We start from the raw sequence: 11465 nt of genomic DNA, 5'->3' as shown, positions 1-11465 counted from the left end.
TTGGAGGATGACACGACGGCCAGTTCTCGAAGACACCGCCCGCCAGCTTATCTAATGCTGCCTTCACGGCCTGTTGGCGATAATACATACAAGCACAAGCCAGAAAACTTACACAGTCTGATGAAGTTTTTTACCTTCAGTCAATGTTAACAGCGTGAGATTTTTAAAACAACAAAAGAAAAAACAAACAAGCAAAATAGACAAAAAAAAATAAAAACAGTAAATACTGTAAATATCAAGCCCATACTGTATATATTCTGATAACAGTCCATAACAGGGGTCTGCAACCTGTGGCTCTCGAGCCGCATGGCTCCCTGTAGCTTTGGAAAGATTTAGGTTTATATTTCATTATTTCTTGTGAACACTTATTTTTTTTAGGTATCAAGGTGATAAATGAAAGTGGTTCAATATTTCGTCCACTAAAATATGCATCACATCCTTTGTCTACGTCAAATGCGATATTGAATAACGTCCCAGAACCCAACAAACTTGTGTTTGAAACGTGGAGAGACATTCCCAGCACTTAAATTAAGACATTTATACATGAAGCACACTTAGTGTGAAGCACACACTAAGCAGGTTTTCTCAAGCTAACTACTGGTTAAGTCTCAACTGAGATCTTACTTCTGCCATGTTTTAGTCCACACTTGGATTCTAAAACATTTTTTTTAAATTCTATTTGTTAATATATTATAATATAATATAAATTAAGTTGTCTGGAAAAAAAACAACCAAATCTGTATATGGAAACACTGTAATAAACACGACCAATCATATGATTTGATGACTGGTGTACCTGTCACCAATGACCTGCTTACCTGCCACCAATGACCTGCTTACCTGCACCGTTCAATGTGATAACATTAGATGTTTTCTGCTAGTGATACTTCCACCACTCCCTCTCTCTTCCATTCAGCTTCTAGTATTTAAAGCATTGTCACAAGAACCCGTAGATAGATAGATAGATAGATAGATAGATAGATAGATAGAGTAAAATAGGAAACACGGTTAAAAGAACAACAAGTCCTGTGCAGTGTGAATAAAGGACCTTTTGTACCCCCAGAAAACTTTATTTAATGATTGTAAACTTCCATCTTTCCAACGCGCCTTGAACGCAGCACCAGCTTCCCCCTCTTTGTTTCAGTGTCAAGACACCGCAAACTGTCTTTTGTGTTTGTTGAAATAACTTTGCTGACTTTGCTATACTAAACTAGACTTCTCAAGTGTGCCTTTTGTCCACAAAGCAAATATCTGTCACAGCGCAACCACAGTGTTAGATTTAATCCAAACTACAAAGCACACAAACCCCCATTAAGGCAACAATGTTTGTACTTTGTTCCACTGTTTATACATACTTTATTCTATCAGTGTGTATGACTGCTATTGACAAACTCAACAGTCAATAGGACCCTGTGTGCTGAGCTTGTGCATCACTGTGAGCTCTTACGATGCACTGGGTGGAGGAAGTGTCTCTTCACTTACAACTGCATACAGGTTTCAACCGGTCCTGGGCTGCTGGCTGCTGGTACTGGCAGCCTGCTCTCATGCTCACGCTGCTCATGTACATTGAATGTAAGTAAGAAAAAAAGGGAAAGACACACACACACACACACACACACACACACACACACACACACACACACACAGCTACTGGGGCGTGAAGTGTGATACTGTCTGCCAGCTTACAAGATCAAATGTGGACGTAACACATGCAGACATGACCAGTTACTGTAAGTTCTAATCTAGGGTCTGGATAAAGCAGTTTTATTGCCAAGTATTTAATAAACATATGAGGAATTTGCTTTGGTGCCTGAGACAAAATAATAGACAAAATAATATAAAAATAAATATTTACAAGATTCTTGTGTCTGCCATGGAACCAAAGGCCTGCTTTGAGAGGAGACTTTTAATAACTAGTGGACCCCTTAAAATAAACAAAGACAGTTTTTTGTTCCCAGTATATTAATAATTAAGTGTTTAAATGGTGTAAATGTGTGCATTGACCTTTAATGACCCTAACTACACACAATCATGCTAGTGTTGCTCCCTTCCGTCTGTGGTTATAGTCGTTGTGGTGCAGGTGAGGAAACAGGACGTGAAGTGGGCTGATGTTGTTGCTGTTGTTGTCATAGTGGTGGATAGTATAGGGACAGCGGTTCAAAAGAATTGGGTTGCCTTAATGTGTTAATGGTTATGGGACAGACAGCTGAGGGGCCCCGGCTTCCCCTGGCAACCAGCTCAGTATGTGGAGAATTAGACAGTGAGTTATAAATTATTTAATATGGAGGTTTAAAGCAGCTGTCAGTGAAATATCTAAGGTAGCAGTAGCCTCTGTTAATATATATATGTGTATATGTATATGTATATATATATATATATATATATATATATATACACACACATTATTAACAACTATAACTATTATGTAGCTCCAATGTTCTGTTTAACTGGACTACTGTCGGGAAGTGATTTATAGTATGAAGTGTGTCCTACTCCGCTTTTAGCTCTGAATGCTGAGTCAGCATTTTTCTTTATTAGTTGGGTTGTGGTGCCACCCCCAGACAGGCACTGAGTTCTTCTATAAAATCTAATCTGTGTTGTCATTCCTCCTGAAGCAGTGAGTGTTGCTGCCAGACAAATACAACTCAAATATTTTTCAAACACTGTCCTCTCTTTTTATCTAGCTCCACCTGCTGTTGTTTTGATGCACTTGAGGTCAACTGACACATATGCTGTTGCATTATAAGTGTTGTCACTGTTTAAGAAGTAGTTTAACAGTGTCTTTCTTTTCAAATGTTATTTGTTTGTGAAGCACTTGGCTGTCAATAACAATGCTGAAGCAACAAGTTGCACACATTTTGTTTAAAAAATAAAAATAAATAATAATAATAATAATAAAAACACTTAAGAATCAGTCTTGTTTCAGCCTGTTGTACTTTTGTGTTCCAGTGTATGAGGAAACAAAAATGATGTTACCTTGTTTTTGTTTATTCTTTATATACAGTATACCTCTATTACAAAAAGTGCTCCAAGTGTTTGTAATAATTATTTATCTAATATCTAATCTCTATCTAATCTCATGAAAATTATTCATTTGGTCTGAAAATTCAAGCAGGTTTTTGTAATGATTACAGAAAAAGCAAAAACTCTGCATTACAAGTTAACAGTTAATTAAACTGATCACAATTACTAATGTAACCCAGAATCTCCCAGTTATCGTACAGCAGATCAACAGAACATGACAAAATATGAACAGTTTTACTTGACACACATACAATTACACATGAAACTATTTAAATATTTGTTTGAATAATGAATTACTTTAGTTGGGTGTACATGCTTATCTTTTCTGGTAATTTTCTTAATTTTGATCTTGAAATTACAATTTCCTTCTGAAAAATGATTTATTGACTGATACAAACTGAACAAATTAAACACACTGATATTTGTTATTCCTGTAATTAGATTATTACTGTATTTGTATGAAACCATGGAAACTGGTTATGTTTATTTGTTCGTCTTTTGTCTTGGGTGCAGCCTGGTGTTCAGAGCAACACAAAACCATCATTATACATTTGAACACCCATGGGACAGTATATTAACTGCCAAATAATGTTCTGGTTTTTAAAAACAAAAAACAAAAAACAAAAAAAAAAACAATAACTGTGAACCGATAGATAACAAAGCACTTTTTCATTGGACATGGAGACTTTTTTCCATTTTAACAAAAATATTATTTCTCAGAAAATGATTATGGTTATTTCTCCATCCCATCCCCCATCCACATTCCCAACACACCCAAACGGCAAAAAATGAGCATGTCTATGAATGTCCTTTGTTCTTCATGGCTAAAATTCATGACTGTTCTACATGTTATTCAAGTTTACAACCATGAAGAGCATATGAAATAAAATAGTAATATTTATAATAACATTTTAATAAATAATACATAGACACGAAACAAAAGGTTTATTTTAGGGAGAAGCGCATTTGGTCTAGTTTGGGCTCTTTGACTGTCCGTACTCCAGGAGACATGTGACCTCAAAGGTTATAAATATGGGTGCTCCAATCATTTGTTTCTTTGACAAACGGGTACAGAGCGGAGAGTGATATGGCGTCGACCAGCCGGTGAGTAGCAACTTTTTCCTTCACGTAAAATCTGTTTTGTGCGTGTTTAGTTCTCACGCAACTATTGATTTCAAACTACATGATTAAATGTGGACCTGGTGGCACAGTTTTGCCACCAACCCCTGCGCTCTTCTTCGTACACTAAAGCGAACAACGTATTGTGCCGTTATTAAGCTAGTTAGCCGGGTAGATGTTGCCAGAAGTGAACGTCAACAGCTGCGTCAATCCCGGCGCACAATAGCTTCAGCTCGTGATCGTTTTTACGGCGACAACGTCGCATTGTGGACTTGTTTTGCTTTGTCTCGCTAATGGAGTTTGAAGCGGAAACGTATGCTAACAGAAACTACAGCTCCGGATGGACGCTCTACGTTTAGCCTTTTCCTCAACACTCGTATACTGTTCTAACGGGACTTCTGTTCAACGCTGACTTCAACACGGGACATAAAATAAAAATAATTGTGTTTAATTGTCACCTGGTTCATGGTTGGTGTGTCCCTGTCTTCAGTTATGCTTTTATTATGTGATCATGACGTATTGGTTACGATGGATCGAGCCCAGGATTTGTACTGTTTTGTTACATTATCATACGAAAATCCTATGATCGAGGCAATAGATACATTTATCTATTAGCCTCAAATAGATTATTTTTAGTAACACATTTTTAAGCAAAAGTATTAAAAAATAAATGGCGTGTGACACTAGGAACAGTAGTCTTGTGGTGGTGATAGCAATGTGTGAATTACTAGGGGTGGGAATCACAAGACACCTCACAATGTGCAAAACATGGTCCATGATACCAATACGATTCTTTGATGATCAATATTACTGCCAAATAATGTTTTGTTTTTTTAAAACAATAACCGTGAACTGATAGACAACAAAGCACATTGGACATGTAGACTTTTTCCTGAAAGCAAGTTGGCGTGTAACACTAGCTCTTGTGGAGCTGATAGACTTAAAAAGCATTGTGTGAACTACTAGGGGTGGGAATCACAAGAGACCTCACGATACGATATGCGTAACATGGTCCATGATACCAATAATATCACGATTCTGCGATGATCAGTATTATTGCAAGCGAGACATCATCTGTCTAACTGAAGAGACATCTAACTCAACGTAAATTCTCCCTCTTCGTCGGCAGGTCAATTCTGCCCAAATAGCGACTCGCAGGGACTGTTTACTTTACCATAACTTAAAATATCGATATTTGTCTTGGTGTATCGATTCTCTTATGGCAACGAGGAAGGACGACGATATATACCACCAAACCAGATATTTTGAGCCACCCCAACAAGCTACAGCTTTGAATGTTATGATCACCTAAACTATTGCGATTCACAATATTGTTATTATTATTGCAATAAATGTAAAATAATGCCTTAAACTCTTAAAATGGCTTTAAATCACCGTGAAATGTCCTAACATTTTGGTGAGTAGCAAGAACAATTAACAACAATTAAGAATAACCTTAAAAAAATAATGATAAGGATAAAGCGATAGAAGATGATGAATGAATGCGATGACAACTGTATAGGAAACCAATTGATAGGGCAAATCAAAGTCGGGCAAGGTGATGAAACGCAGATCAAAGGCAACAGCAGAGTACTCATACTGAATATAAGAATATAAATACACCCACATGAGGAGAGCACTCAGCATTCACAACTCCGTGTTCTACTTTCACTCATCATTATCTGCAATTTTAGCTTTTCCATCATAAAACAAATGTTTTCCTCTTCTAGTGGAGATGCCCTGGCTCTGCCCAGAGTTCAATGTCCCAACCACCCTGAAGCCATTCTGGTGGAGGACTACAGAGCGGGGGACATGATCTGCCCTGAGTGCGGCCTTGTCGTAGGTAAGTGTGAATACAAACCCATGCTCTCACTGAATCGGAGAGCTTTCAGCAGAAGTACAATAATATCCTTCCTTTCCATTTTGATGTCCTGTACTTGTGTACTAGATGAATTTAAAGCATCGTAAACGCAACAGTTGTGTTGTATTTGAGAAACCTCTAAAAGTCTATTTTTAAAAAAAGTTTCAGTCTTATGCAGCGTTACATTAATTCGCAATATAGTGATTTGACTGACGGTCTAGTCTGATATGAATGTGTATTAATCAATATGTTCCTTATCGCTAAGGCACGTACGTGTGTGAAAAGGGCAGGTACAATAATCTTTTTTTAAAATGTGAGGTAGATGGTGTTCTCCTCTAATGAGACCCCAGAGGGTTAGATACACAGCAGGTCAGACATGGACTCGAGAGACGCCAGCTGCTTTCTGATGCAAGAAGAAGCCTCACCTGTTTCTTCACTTCACTTCAGCACAGCTCTATGACGACGTGCATAAAAAGGCTTGATGAGACTAAACTATCAAAATCTTAACCTTAATTCTGCTACATAGTGGAAGAAGAAATAATGGCTCTGTTCACACTCGGTACAGGGGTGTGACAAGGGTGTTTGTCGCACCCTGTCACTTATGTTTTCCTGCTTCACTACTCACAGAGAGAGTTCTAAGACGGTGTGGAACAAGAGAGGGAAGAGGATGACGTGTAGAACCAGAGTGCCACCTTTAGAGCTGAGAAAAATAAAATACAGAGGGATCAACACAGTTCATATATTTGAGACATGGACAAGTGCAAAAGTGTCGAGAGAATTGGGATTGTTATTGCATCATCTGTTAAATTATTCCAGAGGGATGTAATGCAATCAAACTAAAGTGCAGGTGATTTGCTGAACTTGATAAAAAAGAATGACGACATTTTATGAAACTTTTTGGTTAAGCCTTTAACATTAATGAAACCAGAAGTCAAATACTGTTATATTTTCTTATTTTAGTTGAAGAGGTTGTTGGGTATTACTATTCCCTCAGACTAAATTTACATTGAAATAAATCCATGCAGCAAATCTGTCAGTTAAAGCTTGTAACAAAGAATGTGGGAAAGAAAAGATCTATTATCACCTTTTAGTTCTCTTCAGATTGAAGTCTCTTATCTATTTCTTCTCTGCGTGCTCACACCATTTTTCCTCAGGTGACCGTGTGATCGATGTGGGTTCCGAGTGGCGGACGTTTTCAAATGAGAAAGCCCTGAAAGACCCATCCAGAGTAGGAGACGCCCAGAATCCACTGCTTAATGGAGGAGACCTGACCACCATGATCAGCAAGGTGAGACAGTGGCCGCTGTTCAAACACTTCCAGTTTTCTATTGTCAATAGTTTGGGGGGCACAAAGCAATTTGAAAATATGAAGAAAGTACTAATTGTACTAATAATTGTAGTAAATAATCTTTTCTGGTTTCCACCACAGGGAACTGGTGCAGCTAGTTTTGATGAGTTTGGAAACTCCAAGTACCAGAACCGGCGGACAATGAGCAGCTCCGACCGGGCCATGCTCAACGCCTTTAAAGAGATCAGCACAATGGCCGATCGCATCAACCTGCCAAGGAACATCATAGTAAGCTAATAATAGCGAAGGTTTTTACTGTCATTCTCTTTACCTGGTTCAGTTTAGACAACATCAGGTGTGTCTGTCAGCAGAGTAGAGAGAACTGAAAACCACACGCATTTGTCTTTCAGAGAAATGAAAGCAAAGTTCGTGGTAATTCTGTGCAAATCTCGTTCATCACTGAAGTGTATGGTCACATACTGGTGGAGCACAGGGCTGAAAGATGTGGGAAAAATATCAAATTTGTGGACTATATTTTTTAAATTGGCCTTTCGAAAATCCATGCAGTACTGCCGTGGTGGCAGCTTGATGTGGGCATGATTGAGGTGATTAAAGTCCCCGTAAAGAGATAAAAATATAATCCTCTCACTCACCACTCTGGTCTGTCCACTCAAGTGTGGACCAGAATACGCCAATGTCGCGATTCGTCAGTGTTTGTTTGTACGGAATATTAACGTAAACGCTGTGGTAACGTGTTGGAAGTGACATTTTAACCATTTTGGTGGTAGTTTAACGACATATTGCACATAAACGGAGCTAGTTTAGCAGCAGTCCTCCACCCTCTCTCCCTCTTTATGAGCAGACTCCTGCAGCCTCACAGCAGGAGTCTGCTTCTCTTTATGTTCTTCATGTTCTTCTTCTCTACTCCATTTCCTCAAGTCAAAGACTTAAAACAATTCCTTTGAATTCAGGAAGGTTGAAAACTAATTTGTTTGCTTTAAAAAAATGTTCTTGCCCTGCAGGACAGAACAAACAACTTATTCAAGCAAGTTTATGAACAGAAGAGCCTGAAGGGCCGAGCCAACGATGCCATTGCTTCAGCCTGTCTCTACATCGCCTGCAGACAAGAAGGTGTACCAAGAACCTTTAAAGGTCAGAACTACTTTTATTTTCTGCAATATTTTTGAGAGATTAGATAATAGTTTTGCCATTCACTCATTCACACAGCACATCTATGTGCAACACATCTTTCATACTCATTCACCCGCTGCCAGCTCAGCCGGCAGGAGCAATGTGGGGTTAAGTGTGTTGCCCAAGGACACATCGGCATGTAGACTACCGTCGCCCTGTAGTGACACCAAAAACTTGGATCTCTCCTGATTTTGCTCATTTGATCCACAGAGATATGCGCCGTCTCCAGAATCTCCAAGAAGGAAATTGGTAGATGTTTCAAGTTGATCCTGAAGGCACTGGAGACCAGCGTGGACCTCATCACCACAGGAGACTTTATGTCCCGCTTCTGCTCAAACCTCGGGCTGCCCAAACAGGTGCAGATGGCGGCCACCTACATCGCCAGGAAGGCCGTGGAGCTGGACCTGGTGCCGGGCAGGAGCCCCATCTCTGTGGCTGCAGCAGCCATTTACATGGCGTCCCAGGCATCTGCAGAGAAAAAGACCCAGAAAGGTGAGTGAGGATGTGGCACTGTTGCTCTGTTGAAGTTTTAGAACCAGCATTAGTTTCCTTGACAATACAAATGTTGTATGGCTTAATTGGAAAATATTTTAAAAATGGAAATACAAGCCAGGTGTTTGCGTCCTTCTAGCTTCTCTGTGGTCAGTGCTGATACAGATACTGAAAATGCAGAAGTGTGATTGGTTGCAGCACAAACATTACACCGTTGTCTCTCTTAACTTCCACAGAAATCGGAGATATTGCCGGAGTCGCAGACGTCACAATCAGACAGTCGTACCGACTCATCTACCCGCGTGCTGCAGAACTTTTCCCTCCAGATTTCAAGTTTGACACACCGGTCGACAAACTGCCCCAGCTGTGAAGCAGATGCTGTCTACACTCTTATTTTTTTTCTGCTGTACTTAGAGGATCGTGCTCTTTTTTTATCCTATTTTTTGTTGGACTTTGGAAGATTTTTGTCTCTTCTAAGGACTTTAAAAGCCTTTTATGAAGGTGCTTTGACAGGAAGAAATCAGACACACATTCCAGTGCTTAAAGAAACAAGCTTAGACTGTGCATACAGTATTTCATTTGAGTGTATATACTGTACTATGTATAAAGGGCTGCAAGTAATGATTATTTTCATTACGGTTCAATCTGTCAATTTGTCTTGTACATTAAATGCAGAAAATGGAAACGTTTTTCCCCCTAACATCAAAATAGCAATGTTCTTAAATGTTTTTTTCCCCAAACCAAAGATCTTTAGGTTACAGTCAGAGGAAAAATTACATTTAAGAAGCATATGCAGAATTTATAAAAACCATACTCTATTAATTTAGTAACGGATGACTTCTCAATTTATTGTTGCAGCCCCCTACATGTATATGTGTCCAAGTGAGAAAGTGTAATTGATGCTTGTAGATTTTAGGCTGGTTTCATACTGTATTCATAATCTGTCTGTAGAAAAACCTTGTTTCAAGTAATTTAAAAAAATACAATTTTCATTAAAGCATTATATGATCTGCTCATGTTTTGAAGAATACAATCTTTCACTTACATACTTTAGAACGTCAGAGCTGCAAGTACACACAAACCCACTATTACAAATGTTTAATTTGTGCATTCATGGTAGGCAACAAACATTGACTGTAAAAAAAAAAAAAAAGCCTTATTTTTAACCGGGGTCATTGAGTGTTTGTACCATCCACAAAGATCTGTTCTGGCAACAACATGCACAAGCAAAGAATAAAAAAAGAAAAAATATAACTGTACAACCTATTTATCTTTAAGAAATGTGAATAATTAAAACTGTTGATAAAATTAGTGCTTTCAGCTTAACTGTGTACATACAGTATGTATATATAATATACCCTGCCCTCCACTGTAGTGATTTTATATCAACAGGTCTGCAACGATAAGAGACAATTTAGATTTAACATGCAAATTGACAAAAAGTCATCTGCTGTGTAAAGAACGTGGGGATCATTTCATTGGGCATCACGACAGAAACTTAGTGTTAACCTTTTAAGTGCCCTCTCCAAAGAAATAAACTGGATTCATGTTCAAACGATTACATCACATTGACTTTAACCAAAAATAGCTTTTTGGTCATTTCAACAGGGAAAAGATGAATTTGATTGTGTAGCAGAAACAATGCGACTCAATTTAGTGTTTTGTTTTTTCTGTTATCACTGAGGTAAAGATGCAGCACATCGAGCACGGTCACCGACGACTGAACGTCCACAAACACCGAACTTTTTTTTTTGTAACAGTCCATGAGGCTCAACTGAACTCAGCTCTGACACAAATTAATATCAAGTTTTGATTTTTATTCCTCAAAAAGATTCAGCACTTCAGAACCGAGTTCAGCTGAATATGAACCTGAAGCTGCAGCGCCACTAGAGGGTGCCAGGGTTTTACTTTTACATGACTTGTTCTGATATTTGTAACAATTAACAGTTTTGTTAACTGTGTGGATTATTTTAAGTGGAAAATGGGGCTTAAAGTGAGTTGTGGACACGGACTGAGCTCCATCACACGAGCAAATGTAGCGTGAGGACTCTCACTTGGTTTTCAAGTCAAGAAGCAGCAGTAGTAGTCGAGGATGTTTGTTGCAGTTCAGCGGAAATGCTCCGAGCACTTTAAAGTCACTGAACGCCAGACGCATACACGATGGAGGCAGAAATGTCAAAACTTTACAGCGAGAGGAAAAAAAAACGTCTATAAAGCTATGGCGAGGGCTGAGCAAAATAAAGAAACAAAATGACATGACAATAAAATATATGACTGAATATAATCTGTACACACCAAAAAAAAATAAACTGAAGACAGTGACACTGAATAACATGATTGTGATGTGTTGCCGTCTTCGCAGAGTTCATATGAAAGACATTCTCAGTGGTCAGACAACGGACGCGGCGGTAGCGACGTGTGCAGGAGGACAGCATCCCTCCTCCTTCACTCTCCAACAATAGTTGCTTTTGTTCCTTTCTTTTATTTAAA

General features: G+C 38.7%; 1 protein-coding gene across 1 annotated transcript; it reads left to right on the top strand.

Annotated features, from left to right (window-relative positions):
* The first annotated feature begins 3989 nt into the window (after positions 1–3989).
* On the top strand, positions 3990–9989 carry gtf2b (general transcription factor IIB). The gene is made up of 7 exons (XM_058628487.1): positions 3990–4128; positions 5874–5986; positions 7159–7292; positions 7434–7580; positions 8315–8444; positions 8694–8975; positions 9212–9989. The coding sequence occupies exons 1-7, from the start codon at positions 4112–4114 to the stop codon at positions 9343–9345; spliced, it is 957 nt and encodes a 318-aa protein (XP_058484470.1). The 5' UTR covers positions 3990–4111; the 3' UTR covers positions 9346–9989.
* Positions 9990–11465: the final 1476 nt, after the last annotated feature.

This window comes from Solea solea, chromosome 1 (assembly GCF_958295425.1).
Source record: "Solea solea chromosome 1, fSolSol10.1, whole genome shotgun sequence".
Classification (NCBI taxonomy): Eukaryota; Metazoa; Chordata; class Actinopteri; order Pleuronectiformes; family Soleidae; genus Solea; species Solea solea.
This window is presented reverse-complemented; position numbering and strand designations above follow the sequence as displayed.

Excerpts from the sequence above, each read along its gene's own strand:
- gtf2b (XM_058628487.1), top strand. Across the intron at positions 7,293-7,433 it reads TGACCACCATGATCAGCAAG|GGAACTGGTGCAGCTAGTTT; the intron begins GTGAGACAGTGG and ends TTTCCACCACAG. Across the intron at positions 8,976-9,211 it reads AGAGAAAAAGACCCAGAAAG|AAATCGGAGATATTGCCGGA; the intron begins GTGAGTGAGGAT and ends TAACTTCCACAG.